Source organism: Anarhichas minor, unplaced genomic scaffold (genome assembly GCF_050575085.1).
Source record: "Anarhichas minor isolate MPS153535 unplaced genomic scaffold, ASM5057508v1 ptg000031l, whole genome shotgun sequence".
In the NCBI taxonomy this organism is placed as follows: Eukaryota; Metazoa; Chordata; class Actinopteri; order Perciformes; family Anarhichadidae; genus Anarhichas; species Anarhichas minor.
In genome coordinates, this window is record NW_027466477.1 from 2,818,718 (window position 1) to 2,838,856 (window position 20,139).

The window sequence follows — 20,139 nt, forward strand, 5'->3', positions numbered from 1 at the left end:
TCTTGTTTGTTTCTGCCTTCATTCCCATGCAGATGCCGAAGACCTTCCTCCGTGCTGCATCGCTCTCCCTTTACACAGACAGCTCTCATTATTCTCCCACATATAAAAGAGTGTACCTGGCTTCTCATAACTGTAAACCCTTTCTTTGGCTCAAAGCGAGGAGGTAAACAGTGCGGTTGATCAGCGGCGGGGGGGGGGGGACACACTTCCTGTCACATTTTAATTGGAGTGGTGAGATGAGGAATAGTGTTTTTTTCAACCATCCATCATCGCCTCTTCAAGGAGTGAACTTTAGGAAAAACTTTCCTCCCCGGCGAGGGAGGAGAAATGCCATTATGATATGTTTTACTCCTCCTCCTCCTCTCCACTTCCTTCATCTCTCCTCCACCCTCTCCATGAATCTATTTCTTTCTCTTTGGCTTTTTTTTCTTTTGTCACTCCGCTTCTTGCTTCCTCTCTCATTCGTATTCTCTCTTTCAGCCACAGGGTGCTCAAGTTTCATTACGACATGAAATGTATTCAAAGTGGGAGGCAGGAGAGGATGGAGAGACGGATGGATGCATGGCAGCCTGGTCAGAAGTCACCTGTGTGTGTGTGTGTGTGTGTGTGTGTGTGTGTGTGTGTGTGTGTGTGTGTGTGTGTGTGTGTGTCTTTGCATATTTACTCAAAATTGGCATTCATGCCTGCGAGTGTGTCGTTGTGTGCGCTGTATGTTTGCAGTGAGACTATTTGTGTATGTGTGTCAGCATGTGCTTGCATGTGTGCATTTCCTCTCTCCCATTTCCCTTCTGTTTATACATATTATCCCAACACACACACACACACACACACAGTCTTATCCAGGCTTTATAATCACGGGCAAGCAACCCCGTCTCTCGGAACGAATTAAGTTTCCATTCATCAAAACTGCATTCTGCGTTTTGAGGGAAACGTATGTTCTCCTGCAGTTTCAAACACGTGGTTATCGTTGTAAATTAAAACATAACGATCAAAATGGTTAGGTCTTTTTAGGCAACATGTTAGGTTGTGTAAAAACATCATGGTTTGGCATCAAGGTGAGATAAAAGGAAAATGTTTTAACCCTTTTAGGTCACATCCCCGGTTAAACTGCTCATCTATTGAATATATGCAACACAAAAATTACAAAAAAATCGAAATAGTCTTTTCTTCCCATAAAACAAATATGCCGTAAACTAGTGTCAACAGATTTCTGTCCTTTTAAGCTTCGTCAATCAAAAACAGCGCCCATTCCTCAAGAAACCGTATCGCCCAACACATGATGGTGAACCATAACGCCTGCAGTGAATACGTAAGCAGCGGTCCTGGACCTTCTGGGGCTTTCCAGGCCAAGGTTTTGACCGACGGGCGGACATGACAGGCTGGCAGCTGCCTGACTGCAGACGGACAGAAATCAATAGCAGGTCTACGGCTGCGACACGGAGACGAGGTGACCGGAGCTTTATTCTCTCTGGCCTACTGAAAGGTAGTGATGCTGCAAAGTGTGTGTGTGTGTGTGTGTGTGTGTGTGTGTGTGTCAGATAAAAAAATAAAGTGAAAATGTGAGCAGTGTAGTGTTTGTATTGGCACTGTACTCCTGTGTGTGTGTGTGTGTGTGTGTGTGTGTGTGAACATGTGTTTGCTTGATCCTTCCTGTTTGTTGTTTGCCCGACCGTGTGTTTGTGCAGATGGTCTGTTTGTCGTGTGTGTGTGTGTGTGTGTGTGTGTGTGTGTGTGTGATGGTCATCTGTGATCTAACGGTGTGTCGCGAGGCTCCGCTGTTATCTCGGTGCTTTTAATCATCTCGAGAGGAAGGTGGATAGTCGTGTGAGATTAGCGGAGGCCGCCCCTCGCCTCATCCCTCAAACACTCGCATGCACTCCGTCCCTCAACCTCACCGATGAAAACAGGTCAGTTTCACATCATCCGCTCACACCCCCTCCTCATGCGCTCCATCATTTAGGAGGACATGAACGGTTTCAGAATTAAAAGACTGTTTTCAATATGGTAGCGTGCAGAATAACTCTTACTCCATCATTTCATTCAGACTGCAGGATAAAAATGTTGGATGGAGTTTAGATTTGAACTTTCTTCAATTTCATTCGACATCTAAGTGATTATAAGGACTGAACACGGTTCCTGCATCGTTATATTGAAACAGAATGCTCATTTTGAATGTGTAATACTTGAATAGAGCACACTTAACGAGAAACTCTGAAAGTGACAAAGACTGAGATGCTGATGTTTCCTTAGAAAATGCAATATTAACACTTTAATCAAAATTCTTCAATAATTCAGTCAAAGTTGTCTTTTCATTGATTTTAATATCTTTATACAGATATAAAATAATTGAATTTTCAGTTATCAATGTAGGAAACTACATTGTTTTCTCATACTTATGTTGTGTTATGTTGTTCTCCCTGTAAACAACAACATTTGTAAAACGTTAAATCTAAGTGCTTTTTTGTCTAAAAGTGCTTTTTTTGTGAATTACTTTTTTTTGGAAGAGCTATAAACAAATCTGTAATAACTCAGAAAGCAGAAAGAAGCCGGAGAAGCTGATAAAGAAGCATTACAATTTTAAAGCTGCAATGAATCATATAAGGAAATATTAAATCAATTCAAATCTAATGTTATGATTTAGTTATTTTAAATGTGTGTTTTACTACTTTGTCTATTCGTGTCGGTAGATTTTTCCTAAATTCACCAAACGTTACCATTAATACCTCCTTTGTGTATTTAAACACATGTTGCTACATAAAATACTCCTCTTAATGTGAGTAATCTCCTGGGAAAGTTTCATAATGCTATCTATCTATCTATCTATCTATCTATCTATCTATCTATCTATCTATCTATCGGAGTATCTATCTATTGATCACACACCTTTAGCAGGTTTGTCCTTCATGTCATTGCATCCCGTCTCCTACAAACCGTCACCATGAATTCCTTTAAACACGAAAACAATGTTCTTTGAACCATGATGTCGTTTTTCTACTAACTGTAGATCAGGTAACATTCATATCTGGAGGGCGTGGCGGAGGACTTGTTTTAGGAGCATGTGTTGGCAGTTCTTTATTGGAGGGAAGCCCTGTGTTCCCTTCCTGCAGCCCTGTGCGGCCATGTTCTGCTCTGTGTAACCAGCCACTCGGAGGGTATTATAGGAGGATATCCTGCTTTACATTCACCAGAAGCACACTATGTGCTCCGGCCTGCAGTAATCATTTTGCAGTGTTAGCTTTCTGCACCACTGTGCAATCACATTATGAAGGTGCTCTCCATGAGACAGCCCCACTTGGAAAAGCATGAATCTACATAGCAGCAGATTTCTTTAAATTTATTTTTTGCTCTCAATAAAAAAAAAAGTAAAATAACCGCAATACGCTTCAACCTGCAGTCGTCACATTAAAGTGTCACCTCTCTAAAGCACTATGCAATCATATCACAAAGCCGTCCTCCATGGAACCGGGCACTTGGATAAGCATAAATCTGCGGAGACAGATTGAATCCTCGGGGCCTTTTGCACGGCACCGAGGGGGGGCGGGGGGGGGCGGAAGGAGAGCCCGGGATCCGTTAGCAGACAAATGTCCCTTGGCCTAACAGTAATCTGCATGAAGCGGCGGTCCGAGGAGGTGACTTGTGTGTAATATGTGCTGAACTTCCCACAACAGAAGGAGCCGAGCTGAGCCTCCTAATCAGGAGGAGCTGCTGCCGACGGCGGCGAAGCTTCGGGCCCCGACCGGCCGACTGGATTCTGCTGAACACGCTGGACGAGAGACCCCCCCCCCCCCCCCCGTTCTCTTCACGTCCTATCTTTACTGTCCCTCCCCTCCCTCCTTCCTCCTACGTCTCCTCCTCGATGATGGCCTCCTCTCCCCGTCGAGTATGTGCTCTACTCCAGGTTTATCTCTCACCCATTCATTCTTTCCTCTGCCGTCGTTCTCTTTGTTATCTTCATCTTTCCTTTCTTTCCTTTTTGCTCTCATTTTATTTTTTTACATCTCCTTTCCTTTGCTCTTACTTGTTCCCTTTCCTTCACCTCTTCATTCCTTTAGTGTCCCTCTCGTATCGTCCTTTCTTAAACATTACTGTCTCTTATTTTAATTTGATGTTCTCTATCGGTCCCTTGATGTCCTCTCCTCCCCTTTACTGCCCTTTATTAATTGAGTTTGTTTATTCATTGATTATTTTGATCCCTTTTCTTCCTCTTCCTACATAATTTCATTTCCTCTCATTTCTCTTTCTCTCATTACCCTTTTCTTTGGATTCTTTGTCCTTTCCTCTCATTTGCATTTTTCTTTCCTCTGCACTCAGTCTCCTATACTTCCTTTTCTCCTCTTGCATATGACATCTTTCCTCCCTTCCTCCTACATTAACCTAATCCTTTTCCCTGCATGTCCCCTCTGCTGTCCTCCCCTCTTAATAATTGACATTTTCACTGAAGTTTTCCAAAGCCGACGAGCTCTGCAGATTTAGCAGATGAGCCTGCACGCTGCTTCGCCGTAATAATTATGGTTAGCGTTTGCGATGACAGAGAGCGAGGTGTGTGCTCGTCAATAAACATCGTTGCAAGGAAAAGGTTGGAGGTTCCCGCTGAGGATCGTGAAGGGAAATCAAGTCAAAGCACAGAAGGGAAATAAATACTTTTTTATTGCTTGCTGTGCAAATTAAGAAACCGTGATCAGAACAAATCGATGAGCTTTAATCTCCGGCATGCCAACTCCTGTCTGATGAGTTGAGAGTTGTCGATGGAGCACTTTCAGGTGATTTAGCACCGCATCTGATGGATGTATTGGAGGTCAAGTTCTGTTTGTTACTGACAGAGAGCGCATCATTCTCTCAGTGATGGAGGATTGTTTTGTGTTTAGACAAAGTAAGATTGTTACTGAAAGTAACCGTGAGGAATCGAACTGCTTCAGAACCTCAGTGTAGTCCTGATCCTCTATCAGACCTCCATCAGTAAAGAGACCATCAGAGAGAAGATGGTCTATTTCTATAGAGTTATTCTTAATGCTCGTCATCGGAGCCAGCGGGTCAGATTTTGTGCAAAATCAGACAAAATCATGCAGGTTCACCAGAACCTCCTTCAGCTCAGTCTCCAGCAGAGACCGGTCCACAAATCCAACAAATCAACTATACAAAAAAGGTTCTTCATCTCCATATTATTGTTGTGCATGTTATCACAACCAGCACAACTATCAAATTGCAAAGTAGTTCTTACAAATATGTATATTCTGCAGCCATTTCCAGATAATGCCTCAAGTCGCCACTTCAAATATTGTGTCATGAGATGAAGATGGACGTCCCCTTCCTCTCTAACACATCTCTGAACTTCTCACGATTCTCCTCCTGCTATTTGAACATTAAAATGAGAAATTATTTCTTATTAGCTCTGCTGTTTTTTTAGCCGAGCCAGTGGGTAAGTTATGCACCGCAGCAGCCTGGAGGCAGACGGCGCTGCTAATACAAAACGCTGTCTCCTGTGAAGCCGACAGTATTGGCCAGTGGAATAAGCTCAGGAGGTAATTGGGATCTTTAGTCTGCAAACCAACGGAGTCTCTCTCAATAGCATTAGTCACCCAGAGTAATCAGACACAAAAGGATCATATCTGCAGTGCTGCGCATAAAGACGTTGCTGAAGTTGAATTTTTTTTTTGTTTTAATCTTCTTAAGCCGGGGTGGCCTCGAGTTCACTTTTTGAGCATTGGGACCTCCAGAGTTTCCTCAGCATTGTTGCTATAATTACAAAGGAGCATTCTGTCTCCATTGAAATAAGCTCTCTTAAACTGTGTCTGGCTGCACTGCCCGAAAAGTTTGCCCCGTGCATCACCTCTGCTGTTCGCTCCATCACCAGCAGTAATTGTCTGGAAAGTCCTGCAGCGCTAATTGCAGGATGCACCACAATGTGTGTATGTGTGTGTGTGTGGTGGAGTGGGAGGGGGCGGGGGGATTCCTCTCTGTGCATGTAAATTAGGGCCACATACACATTAGTCACGAGTGACAGGAGCCACTGTTTAAAGGGCTTGCTGTGCTACAAGCGTTAGCATGTTAAGCTAACGAGCCAAATGGGCCGAAAGAGATTCATCAACACGGAACAAATGATGAAGTATTACAGAGTAATTCTGTACTGTACTGCATAATACTGTACTGTAATGTACTATAGTATACGTAACTATACTACACTATACTATGCTGTACTATATTAAACTAGTAGCCTAACTCCAGTAGGCGAGTGGACCATACTGCTGCAGTATTGTATCTTATATATTATATACTGTATAAATACACTAAATAAAGTAAAGTACTTCTATACTGTGCTTTACTATACTACACTACTCTTTACATATTATACTGCACTGTTTTGTGTTATACTGCTTTATGCTACACCATGCATACAGTTCTTTATTGTACTATACTGTACTTAACTAGACAACTACTACTATACTATATCCTCTTACTATACACTAGTACTCATGAAGTCACTGCTGAGAGTCAGCAGCTCTGAAGATGCTCACAGACTTTGAAAAGAGGCTCGTCTCTCTGCAGAACCCCAACGCAGTTTTGTGTAAAACATTTGAACTTAGCGAAGCACAAAGATGTACAATAACCACACACTTAGATATTTGACGACACACTAGAGTAACTTGTATGTTGCAGTAGGTACTAATCTACTTCAGCACTGCTAAAATAAAATTAAAACGTGTGATCCAAATGCTGTCCAACAGCTTGTGTAACGTAAAGCAGACTCCGTCCTTCTGGTCACGTCTCAGGCAGATGTCTTTTTTAGACCCGTGACTCACTATCAGAGCACCCTCGTTTGGCACCCAGTCGGGATTTTGTTCAACTTGACATTGAAGCGAATAATTCCGTGTTATAGCTTCTATACTATGCTCGGACGTTGCCAAGTGTCATACATGCATACAGTACAATAAACGGCTTGTTGCAAAGCCAAAGATTAACGTTTTCTCAGTCATGGTGAGGACACACACAAGCCAAGATAAAAAGAAGAGTTGTGTGTCTACATCTGCCTTCAGAAGGGAGACGACAAATAATATCTCAGAAAAGGCCGTATTTGTTGTGCCAGAGAGAACGGACAGTTTTATGGAAACCTGTGACAAACAGCCTAATATTTGGTGTTTTGGACGAACTAGCTGTTGTCATCCTGAGCATGTTTTGCCACTAATGAAAGAATTATGCGTGGCATTAAGGGAGAACATGTCTGCATCAACACAATGAATTCATTAAAGCTTGAAATATTGCTCATGTTTGACAAACACATTTTTTTTGTTTTGCTTCATTTTTGGACCATGTTGATGAACATAACCTGCAACATTACATTATACTGGAAACCAAAAAAGGCATTTTAGTTTTCTCCACGTCTGTAAAATGCCTCTTCATTGCATCGGGGTGGATCACAGACACAAAACCTTGGTCAGGGAAGAAAAGAAGAAGCACCTTCACGCACGTCGAGGGTACCGGCAGGACCGTGGTTGATGCGGCCATGCATTCCTGTGACCATCATACACTGCGTGCACCAGTTAAATGGTATTTCCTGTGTCGACTAATGGCGTAGCCAGGTCATCAAAAGGGGGCGCTATCGAGCCAATATGTCACAGATTGGACACCCCAACGTGCCAAATTTCAAAATCTTACCAGTATCCCAAGCACCTCCTTTTCGCGATGAAAGACGTAGGATAATAATAATAATGAACATTAGAAGAACAATAGGTCCTCCGCTCCGACTACGTTGGTGCTCGGGCCCTAAAAAAGGGGGAAAAAGAAAAAGGAAAGTACCTTTCTTGTGAGTAGCTTCATTTTTGGAGCCTTTGGGGTCTAATAAAAAAAAGATCAGAATTACACACAGCATATTCTAACAACACGTTAGCAACTATACGTTGTTTGTCCTCGTTAAGGAAAACAACCGCTTATTCTATCAAGGAGCGAACAAGACAGCAAGGCTGGATTATCTACGGCGTCGCACTGCTGCCAACACTCAGCGGGGGGGAGTGTATGGCAGTGGGGCAGGGAGGAGAAGGGGTGGGGGGCAACATACTGTGAAGGCAATAGCAGGAAGGAGGGATGCACGAGTCTGTATAGAGGAACAATCGTACTGCCATACTGCAGCGGGCAGGAGAGGAGAGGCGATGCACTGAGATGATGAGCAGGAGGGTTGCAATGCAGTTCTGTCAAGAGGAGCTTAAGTAAGTACTAGCAAAATGCACTACAGTAGATGCAAGAGGCTAGAGAGAGAGAGAGAGAGAGAGAGAGAGAGAGAGAGAGAGAGAGAGAGAGAGAGAGAGGGTGAGGAGAATGCAAAGACTACATGTCAAACTGGCTTCATTTTTGCCTCATTTGGCCTTCGAGGAAATTACACTTTACATGTCTTTGTGGGCAACAAGTTGGTGAGTTGCTTATTCCGGAACAACTTGACTAACTCCCACATGAAATTAACCGGTCTGCTGACAAAGTCCCCCCCCCCTGTAGGAATGAACGTCTCTTACTTCTCTCTTCAAATGGGCGCCATTCATTTGAAGTCATTTGGCTGAAATGGAGCTCATCGCAGTGACGAAAGGTTCTACTTCCACCGCCTCCAAAATGTAAAACTTCAACCACTTCCAAACACACCAAATAATATCAGTTATAATATCAGTCAAATTAATTTCAAGGAATTGGAAGTTAAAGCTGAACAATACACAGTGACATCTTTCCCCTGTTCACTCATGTATCATTGAAGAGCAGTTTAGCGGATTATTCTAGAAACAGAAGTTTTACTGTCCATTGATCAGCAGATACTCAACCAACCCTACAAGCCTTTATGTCTGACCATCACTCACTTGTCCTGTGTTCATAACACAGTATATTAGGAATTAAAAGTCCTTTACAGAATCCCGTAACAACCTCGTGTCCTGTAAAGGTCGACCAGTGTTCAGCTCCTTCTGACCTTTAAACATTTAATGCTTTTTGGGCAAATAATGATCACATCTCTGTGTTTGACTGCCAATGTGTTTCCCTGCAATCAATTCTCAACAGAAGTTAGAAATGTCACCACGCAGCCTTTGATCTCCATCACCATGAACAGCTTCATTCTCCACCTATTACTCTCAACTCTGATCTGAGGCCAAACAAATGTGCTGTCACGACACACAGAGGACTTCTTCTTTTTTTTTGTACTCTCGTAGCTCAGATTTTCTGATTGATGTCCTATTTTTGCCTCTGCACTGCATTGAACTGAGTAAACCGGGCCTGGCCTGCTTTGCTGTACTTGACAACTGCCATTGTGAGGGATGGTGACTACGCCGAGTAGAAGTCTGGGAGCGATATTGTAATCCGTCATTGTCAGCCGGGGGGACAAAGGGGGGGAAACGGCTCCTAAGATAGATGGAAAGTATTCGTCGTGACCATGAACTGTTGTAGACAGGTGACTTAAACTCTATAATCTCTCTGAATCCATGAAAGGCAATTTTTCCTCCCCTTCCTCCGGCACGCGGCGATCTCTCCGTGTCGGGGGTAAGCCCGGGCTTAGCCCCGCAGCGGGGCGGCCTGTCCAACATCTGAACACCTGACTCTGGCATTAAATAACACACACAGCAGCTTTGGTTTTTGTGTGTGCGGGGGGGGGGGGGGGGGGGGGGGGGGGCTCTTCTTAGCTGGCAGCGAGGATCTCATAACGCCAGCTAATTACTAGCGCTGTGCAGAATCAATTCTCCCGGCTTTGTAGGGGAGCCTCGCCTTCGTGTTGGAAAACAAAGGATACTCTTTTGGTTAAATAATCACAGGGATTTTCCCTAAATGTTTTTTTCCCCTCTCTGGTTTCCTCCCAGGTTTCCTGCAGCAAACAAGACACTTGCACACGTTTGCCGTGTAGAGCGCGAAAAACAGCAGCTTCCCGCCTTCGTGATCGTGTCACAGCGGTAATCAATTATGTGTCAACCTCTCCGTCAGCCCTTTCACTCTGATAAGGTGGGCTTACACCTTTTGTTTTTTCTCCTCAAGCTGGTAATTAGAGGTGTGACGGGGTTCCACAGGAGGACTGATTGGCCCTTTTAAAAAGCAGCATTCGCCTCCTTATAGACTTATTAGCCACGGACCGGTGGACGGCGGCGGCGGCGGGGAAGACGGAGTAATGTAGCCGTCAACAGTTACTCACACATCCCAGATCAGCTGTGCATCGCCTCCAGCTAAAAGAGATTCAGCGCTTTTTGTTGTTGCTATCTTTAGATCAAGAAAGAACAAAATACGGACGTGAGGTATTTATAGCAAACCGTGTGACCAAAGAGCTCATTGGTTTCAACAACACGGTGCTCTAATTATCAGCTTGATACTTTTCATACTTTACGTGTTTCAAACATCCTCGTTTCTTTTCATTTTCCATTGGCCCCGCTCCTCTACCCCCCCCCCCCCCCCCCATATCTCTTTTTTTCAGTCCATCTTGAGTGCCCTCGTACGTTCGGCTGCTTTTTACCGTCACCCTCTTCAATATTCCTCTCTTCGCTGCCCTTGCCGTTCCACCTCCTCCCGCTAGACGCCGAAGCGTGATCAATATTTTTGTCATAACTCAGGAGAGAGTCACCTCTGCGGTGACATTAAGATTCCTCGCTCTGTGCAATATCCCCCCCCCCCCCCCATTCAAATTTCCTGGCTTTGGAAAGGATGGAGCCATTACCTAGAATACTAAAAGAGCCGCGAGGCCGTCCTTTGGGTAAGGATGTCCCCTCGCTCCAGTAGATCTCCGTGTTTGCAATCTTAGCAGAAAGTAGCTCTCAGAAAAATAAAAAAAGTAAGAGGAGGAAGGAGGGAGTGGATATTACAGTCTGCATCTCAGAGCTGCTTATTCATGTGTGCTGCAAGTGTTATACATAACTGAGCAATACTGAGCCCACTGGGAACTGTGTTAGCATCAATATCCCGGCGCTAAGCTAGTGGAAACATATTCTGTGTTTGCAGTGTGAGATCCTGGATTGCACTTTTGCCATCTGCAGTTCTTTTCCCCCCAATCTCCTGTCGTAAGCAGATCCCTCCGAGTCGGTTCGCCATTTGCAATGCTACCTTCCCTCTCTTCCTTCACCTCTCCCTCTTTCCCTCCATGACACATTCTTTTATTCTTTCCTTCCCCCTGCAGCCATTCCTCCAGCCCACGCTCATTACCTTATGCACATTAATCCCATTAAGTAGCCATTAAACAAGTGCTGATAACACCAAATGAACGTCAGGCTCCGACAGCTAATAACTACAGTCCCCCCTCGGCACGTTCGACCCTGGCAAGGAGAAGAGGAGATGCAGAGGGGAACAGGGGACGGTGTAGTACAACACAAGTGTAGTACAGAGTAGTGTTGATTTGTGTAGTAACAAGTACTGTGGAGAAAGAAAAAGAGGACAGAGAGGAGGAAGCCAAACATGTAAATTCATACCGCCGTACGTTGAATATTTACTCGTGTCCACAAGTTCGGACGAGAAGGATTCATTCGGCTCAGACGTGAAGTGGCACACTGGTGGAGTTTGTATTTGTTTTACACTGAACATTCCTGGGATTTAAGGGCAGAGAGAAGCTTTGACAAAGCAACCGGGGGAGCAGCGTGAAATAAAAGGATCGAGTCCGAAGAAGCGAACCTGAGCTAAAGCCGCCACAGCGGTTAGTTCAAGAAGAGAGCCGGAGGTAAAGAACCTGCTGAAGTACACCACCCGGATGCACACCGCATTTAAGGTTGCCGATTCGCATCTTGTGTAGGGGGGGGGGGGATAGATAGCCGGCTCACTAGCAGCCCGCTCTGGTTGAGCGTAAAACCAGATGCTCGTTCGCTCGCGGTCGTCGTCCTCGTTGCCGCTCGGCTTGAGTGATGAGGAAGGACAAGGTTATGGAGGAGAGGGAGAGAGGAGTCGCAGCTGTAGTCTGTGCCATTCATCAAGTCTGCACACACACACACACACACACACACACAAGAGGAAACACACCTTTCCCTCGCCCGCTATTATCTCTGCGAGTCTCCTGTCTGTCTCTCGCTCACACACACTCATTCATTCGCAGGGATGGCAGATTTAGAAAAGGCCCGGTGTTGACGTTCTACTACGTCTCCTCACTGTTGAGGAGCTTTGCAGCCTCTCTCCTGCTCTGTGAGCTTGACTTCTGTCTGCCAGCCAGGTCAAAGGAGTCCAATTTGTTTCACGAATCAGTGGAGTCGGTAAACGAGTTGATAGGAATAAAGAAGGGAAGAGAGAGGGGCACGAATATGTGAGGGACGGAACAAAAGGAAATCAAGGAAAGGAATCAAGAAAACAGGACTGAGCCCGCCAATGAAGGATGGAAGAAAGGAACCGAGGAAGGAAAGAGGGAAAAGGAATTAAATAAAAGAACGAGAGAGCAGGGAGAGAGAATGAAAGAACAGATGAAGTCATGGATTATAAATGGCTTGTCCCGAATGTGTCAGGAGTGTTTGCTCTCCTCTGCCTCCGACGGAGGAACCTGCTAAATCAATCGGAAGCCTTTTTTTGTCCTCACAGCGGACCCCCGGTCCTGATCAGTGTCATTTCCTCTCATGCTGGCACATTTGTAGCTTGCAGCAAATCTCATCTCTTCCATCCAAAGTCCCCCCCCCCCCCCCCCCCCCTCCCTCCCGCCCGCCTGCCATTAGTGGGGCTGGTGCTAATTTGATGAGTTGCGTGGGCGGAAGAGAAGAACTAGCTGCACCATCATGCTGTCACCATTTAGAAGGGAGGACCGGGGTAAGAAGCCCCCCCCCCCATCCCCCGTTGTTCTAGATAGAGCCAATCGTTATTTCAGTTCTTCTTTTGGATGCTAGTGGTCTTCATCATTTTTAAATAGAGTCAAAATCAGTTTACTGGTGGGAGGACATCAAGAGAAGTAGGTTTTGGAAAATTTTGGGGACAAAATAAGCTTCTGTATTGTTTTTAAATTAGTATATAAAAATATAAAATATCAATATTAACTTTTAATATTTCCTATTTAATGTTCAATAATATGAACCATTCAGACCAATTATATCTTATTTTAGTCTTTGTTTAGTCTTTATGTTACGTTACAAGATTTTACATTTACTTTTATCATAACAGAGTTGAGGTCTGTTAACATTTAAATATCCTGTAACTATGTTTACTTTAACATACTTCTTGTGCATATCTAACTTTTAAAATGATGTGTATTTTAAAAGAAAATAATTCTTAACCCCGGTCGACCTATGACCTATGACTATGACAACGGCTCACATTCTGTCACCCTCAGCTGTCTTTTCTGTTTTCCAGCTGACATGGCATTTCATTTGCTCCTTATAATATATGATTTCATCTATCGTGATGGGAGGTAATGGTGGAAGTTCATAAAGACAGTTTAACATCAAACAACTTGTCCCGCTGTTCAGAACACATGACTTTCCTCTCGATTCAGAGAGAACGGCGCTCTACCAGGAGAGTGAGTGGATTGTGAGTTCACTCACTAAGCAGGTTCATCCTACGATGTTTATAACGGAGACGCTAACCGGCAGGCAGTGTTCAGCATTTCTATGTGAGACTTTATTCTTTCCACTGTGTGTGTTTCGTTGATGACATCCATTAAGTTCGACAGGCTGGCCTCCACCACAGTGTTGCCAGGTGTTTGATAATCATCCTATTTGTACGATAATCTTTCTGTGCAATCAAAGTACGATTGTTTGACCATTTTGTGACACTCCTGCTCGGTGTAGACTATGGTTTTGATCGAGAGCCTGGTTATTTATTTAATTAGCTCATCATACGGCCTAATCTGTTTTCATTTGATTTCTGGCTGTGTCAAAAAGTATTTTTCTTTTGTTAAATTACACATTAAACCTAATTGTTCTTGTGGTTACGACTCGCGTACGATCATTTTTCTTCAAAATAAAGTAATTTTAAACCTTTGATAGTTTGCTGCTAGACCTCCGCTGCACGAGCACGCAGCTCACAGCGTGATCGCAGTCAGGCAGCGTCCTTTGGGGACAGAAGCTGTGACTCATGTGAATGTGAATTGGCTCGGAGGACGTGAAGTAGATATGTTACCTTGTTCTGTAGCCGGTTAGAGTCCCGGCTCATCAGCTGGTTAGTTTGACACTTTATTTGTCGGTCACACGCTAACTGGCACCTTCAGTATTTCTGATTCGTCCATCTTTTCTCAATTAATACGTTTCAATGATTTAAAATAAAGCATGCGACATCAAACTGTCTTCATGAACCTCTCCAATCGTGGACATTTTCTTTTGTCCAATATCCCAAAATGTATTATGATCAGTGTTGTTGGCAGATTGTATTATTATTGTTATTATTATTTTTACACCAAACTAGCGCTCTCAATCTAGGTTTAGCACAAAATAAGGATTTAGCTACAATGATTTCATTCACAATTATTAATTTGAAGGTTCATTCCGCAAAATTCAACATTAAATTAAATCCTAAAATCGTATTATTATATTATATTATCATCATCATCGAGGGAACATGAAAAAACATGATAACATTTGAAGGTTTAATTCAACGTTGAATTGTGCAGAATGACCCTTAAAATTGTGAACCAAATTATAGTTTAGTTATGAATTATTATTATTAATATTATTTGAATAAGAAACATTTGACAACTGTTCAAATTCCTGTCCCCCCCCCCCCCCCCCAATGACTGACTCAATGATGCTGTGTGAGTACATGATCCTTTAGTTCCTTTTCCCTCCAGAGTTTATTAAGCAGCAGAGCTGTCAAGCTGTTTATTTCATAAATGTGATGCTGGTAATGCAGTGGCATAGCTGCTAGGACACACACACACACACACACACACACACACACACACACACACACACACACACACACACACACACACACACACACACACACACACACACACACAAAGAAAGTGCATGAATGAGCAAGTTGGGGAGCTCACGCTCTGCTACTCCGTCGACCTGACAGCCGTGACAGAGTCTGGAAATGCACATCGGGCCCTGCCTGCTAACAGTCGGCCCTCTGACACAATGAGCTCCGCAGATCTCATAAAAGATGAGCTCCTCCTCCTCAGTACGAACGTCTTCATCACAGATTGCTTTGCGTCGACATTAACCCCCAAAGGAGACGTTAACATTCATTTGAGTTATTTGGTGGTTGCGGTTTTTACATTTTCTGAAGCTCACTGACGTCAGCTGGAGGATCGTTACCATCATCTGCATGTCCAACACACTGCCGAAGAGTACTTCCATCTGCATTTAACGTTCTTTATTGCATCACATTAGAAGAATGGAAGAAACATAAAAGCCATAAATTCAAATAACTGTCACGTCGGCTCGTTTGACTCCTGATTTGTAAAGGCCAGCGCAGCACTAGTGTCAGTAAATCACACTGGATCGTTGCCAAGCAGAGCGGAGGAGAAATCAAATTTGAAAATGCAGAAACGATCTCCAAAATGGACTCACGATCACGACGAGGCCTCGCAAAACACCCGAGTGAACTTCTGGCTGGTGGTGCAGCCGCGGCAGGTTTAATAATACAGACTTAGTCACGGTAACCCCCCCCCCCCCCCCACTTGCATGAGCTGCGATATCCCACTCACAAAGATCACCATAGAATGGGTTATGCCATTATGGGCTCAGCAAAAAAAAAGAAGAAGAAGAAAAGAAAGCTCCATGGCAGCATTCATAAACATAAGCTGTGGTTCACTGCTGCACATTCTAGCAGTCTGGTTCTCGGTGTTTTCAGTGTACAAAACATGAGGACGCCTTTTAATTCCACCTTAACTCTGCTGTAAGGATGAAGAGGAGACGCAGGCAACACACATCGATGCACCGTGCCTCCGGGTTTTATTGTTTCCTATAGTGGATGATGTGTGACCTCTAACCCTCCTTTGTTTGGGAATTATATTTAATTGAGTCAGAAAGACAAAAAAAACAAAAACAGCATCCACGCTAAATCAAATCAGCCAAACCAAAGGTCACGATTCTTGAATGTGAAACTCTGTAATTGCCACAATTCTTTGGTGGAACAGAAGATCAAAATTTGTACTGAAATGTTTTTAATAAAACCTGGAGGGAAAGTGTTCCTCTTCCTGCTGATATAGAATACATAGGCTTTATGATATGATTCATAATATAACAGGTAATAAGGGATTCCCATACTTGACGGACAGAGCCAGGGATCTACACACAGGACGGTGGAACATCGCAAGGGTGCTAATATTTTGTACACTCAGAACACACAAACGACCCGCCGAACTAAATATGCAGAAATTACTCACATCCATTCTGCAGCACTGAGATATGTCAGTATTAACATGCAACAAGGCTCAAGTGTCACATCTTATTGCCATAAATCAGTTCATGTTGAAAAACACAAAGTGAAACTCGGTAATTCCAGTTGTGTTCACATAAATTAGTGTCGCTTCGAATCGCTTCAAAATCATTTTAGGAAAGATAATTTTTTGTTTTGTTTTGTACTTGTTGTATTATTCATAAGCTTGAATGAATATGGAGGGTTGGCCCAGTTTTCTAATGTCATACAAACATATAAATGTCCAGACTGTGTTTCCTAATGTGAGCACGTTTTAATATAGAAACCTCTGACATGTGTCTTTATGGGGGCTTCCATTCAGGGAGAGGTCACTAAAATATTATATATTAGCATCATCACCAGCGTCATCATCATCATCATCATCATCATCATGAAATCATATCTAGCAGCAGACTTGTGGGAGCGAAGCACATTACCTTGACCACCAACACAAGCACTGGGGATACTGTGTGGGTACCAAGGAATGTAGCCGACTAGCACCGCGAGAGAGCCGCATGTATCTCAATGAGAATGTGGTTTATATAGCGTGACGGAGGCTCACAGTGCAGGGAAAGGGTTTTGTAAGAGAAATTAAAAAGAGAGAAAATGGGGATTCGGGGTCTAACACCTGAAGAGCCTGATTCTACATTTAACAAGTGGAGCAATGCGTAGAATTACCTTTGTTGAACACTGCAAAGGGCAAATGAAAGAGATCGACAGATTGAGAACAACCAAAATGATTAAACACAAAGCAACAGAATTTTAATAATGTCTCTATGTATATATATAAACATTAACTTTTCTTCTTTTTATAATAAAACAAGTGAATACAAACCTGTCTCGGCGACAACCTTGACTAAACCCTTAAGAGAGGCGTTTAGAGAAGGTAGTGAAATGCAGAAACAACACTTTACCAGAGCTTTTGATATTGTTTGGCTACATTCCTGTCTTTATCCGACCGAGTCCTGGTGGCAACTCCTACCTTTGAAATTCGGTCGAATTCTGGCGTCGTAACCCGAGACTTTTCCCATGAGTTTGTCCAGGAACTCGGAGGGCGGCATCGGGGAGGCGGCTTTCCTCGCCGCAGCTTCTTTCGATGCTGCCAGGCTGGAAGACAGAAGGGTGGAATTGCGTGAGAGGGGAGATGTTCCGCTTTGATCGGATTGTGATGAGAAAAGGGCCACGAAGATGAACGTGAGAATGGATTGTAGTCATAACACATCAACATTCTTCGTACGAGTTGATAAAAGCAGTTTATCAGCTACAACGCTAGCTTGGCAGTGATACACGCACCCGAGAGAGACAAAAGGCTGAAGGTCACAGTAGCCTTACGATAGACTGATCAAATGAAGTGTCCTCTCTGGACACAACCACGGCGTTGGTCTGGCTTTAACACGACTCTGATTCACATTAAATATACCACGAGAGCTGCAGCTGAACTCCAGGAAACCGGCACAAAACTGGTGGCCTGATGCTAAACTACTGGCTGTCACTAAAAAGTCCAACCAATAAAGTTTCTTTCAACAATCCTGTCTCTTTCAACAGTACTCATTTGATGAAACTACCGTGGTCCATTCCTTTACACTCAGAGCGTTTCTATAATGCCCTTAATTCACATTTCAATATATTTTTTGACCGATCACGGTGTGGGATACGGACATATTCACGTACGCCTCAGTGTTCAACAACACGAAGCCTCCGGCGTCTGAAGACCTCAAACTTTATTACTCCTTTCAACCTTGACAAAAGGTAGTTCCAGATCCACTCTTTCTGTTCTTACCTTTCACAATAAAAGCCCTGCAGACAAAAAGACTACATAACTGTTTACCAGAGGGAACTCAAAATCACTCGGAGCACTTCACTCAAAGGAAACTAAATCAAATGTCTTACGGTAGCTTTAGGCTAAACAACAGTTTACCTCAGACTGACAGATGTTGCTCTGGGTCAATAGGATCCTAGTTGGTGTTCTACCTGCACAAATCTATTAAAACATTTGATTGAACAGTGTTGCAACTATCGCCAATTCACATCGCTGCTGGTATGAATGGAAGAGAAGAGCTTATTCGTCAGGCCCCCATATGTAAAGGCCTTTAACACTGGTCCCTCACTGATTAATGTCCCATCCCACCATCACACGGAAATACACCCGATGAAGGAAACAATGATACTGTTTCATGGAGGCCCATTAAAGGGAGAAGGTCGGGGCAGATCGACGGGTGACTGAATGTGACTCTGACAGCAGAGGGCAGGTTTGTGTCCCACCTTCTATAAGAGTCGGGCGTCTTTTACCGCAACATAATAAATTCACTTTGATCGTTACATGAACTGGAACCAAACAGTTTAAGTGATCAAACCTGAAAAAAGGACCACTGTACCACAGTACCTACATCTACAGTACCACTGTCGATGGCACAAGCATTCGGGCAAACCAAATGAGCAAATCTACACTACATATGAGACTAATACCACTTTTCTACTATAGTTAGTTTATGCAAGTTTTACACACAGTAAAACCTGCTCATATACAGTAGGCGATACACTCCTCTGTTTCTAGACCAGTACTTTCTGTATTTTTGTTTGACGTCACAAACAGCGGCGTCACTTAGTCTTATTTCATTTAATTAAAAAGTGAATAATTAAAGTGAACTTTTACAGTCCTGTGCTGACAGGAGTGTAATGCATTAGTGGTTATTACACACGCGTCCTTTCTTGAAGTACCTATTTCAACTAATGCTCTAATCCATTTAACCTGCTCTGTCTGCGCTGAGAGCCACATTGATTTTACAATCAGGCCGAGATATCTGCACAGTTCACCTCTTTACTCCTCTACCTCCTCTACCTCCTCTACCTCATGCTCTCTGCATGGTGACACATCCCCAGTACGGCCTTTAGCCCACGGACATACAATGACTCCAGCTTGAACAGTCAATAATACTACACACACACACACACACACACACACACACACACACACACACGATGGATCGAGCTAAAAAGAATCCAAACAGCCTGTTAACTTAAATTATTCCCAAAGAATAGACCACTTAAGAATGAATAGAAGAAAGAAGAAAGCTCACTAATTAGCTCCCTGGTTACAATAATCCATATTCATGCTTTATTTGTGAGGATCTTCATTGACAAACCGATTCTCAAACTTTAACCAAAACCTAAAACCAAAACCCGAAATCCCAAAGTCTTATTCCTGATTCAGAAGTGAGGAGCAGAAACAAATTCCCCCGAAAAACGTTTGTTCTAAACTTTCCAAAGAATTATTCTGACCTTCTAGAAATAATTTGACTTTCCAAAAGTGAAAGTTTACAAACAATAGTATTTTTTCCCTTTGCAAAAACTTTCCGACTCCATATTTACTAAAATGTCTTTCGAAATATGTCCTGACTTAAAGAAATCCTCTTGAATTTCAAAACACATTCTCACTTTCCCAAAATGTCCCGAGTCTCTATAATCGCCCCGACTTTACAAAATGGGTCCTCATTTTGTAAAAAATGTCTCGACTTGTCAAAATGTCCGAAAACTCAAGTTCTTACACTTAAATAAAAGTACGACACACTCTCACCATCTCACTTCCATGCATCATAGAATAACACATATGTGATTCTGCTGCATCGCTAATATTCAGTTTATTTCTGCTGTTGATTTTAGCACAAAACTCAATGTTTTACGTTTGTTTTTGTTCTTCTGACTCACGTTGATTCACTAACTCATTCACTCATTCAGGTGAAACGGAGTGACTCACTTATTTATGTTGCTTTAGTTCCTGCATCACAGGCTGTAAGGACACGATAAAGAGGCGAGTCCTGGGATTTGAGATGAAATATTTTGCTGCTGGAGTTGGATGGAAAGTGAACCGACAGTGAC

At 43.3% G+C, this 20,139-nt stretch overlaps 1 protein-coding gene across 1 annotated transcript in view; it reads right to left on the reverse strand.

Annotated features, from left to right (window-relative positions):
• The window catches only part of glra1 (glycine receptor, alpha 1), a 99,305-nt gene that overhangs the window by 57,654 nt on the left and 21,512 nt on the right, over window positions 1-20,139 (reverse strand). The window contains exons 2-4 of the mRNA XM_076105250.1: window positions 17,246-17,370; window positions 16,942-16,953; window positions 7,792-7,830 (exon numbers count right to left, since the gene is read on the reverse strand). Coding sequence (XP_075961365.1) covers window positions 7,792-7,830; window positions 16,942-16,953; window positions 17,246-17,370 — 176 coding nt within the window. The remainder of the gene's footprint in view (window positions 1-7,791; window positions 7,831-16,941; window positions 16,954-17,245; window positions 17,371-20,139) is intronic.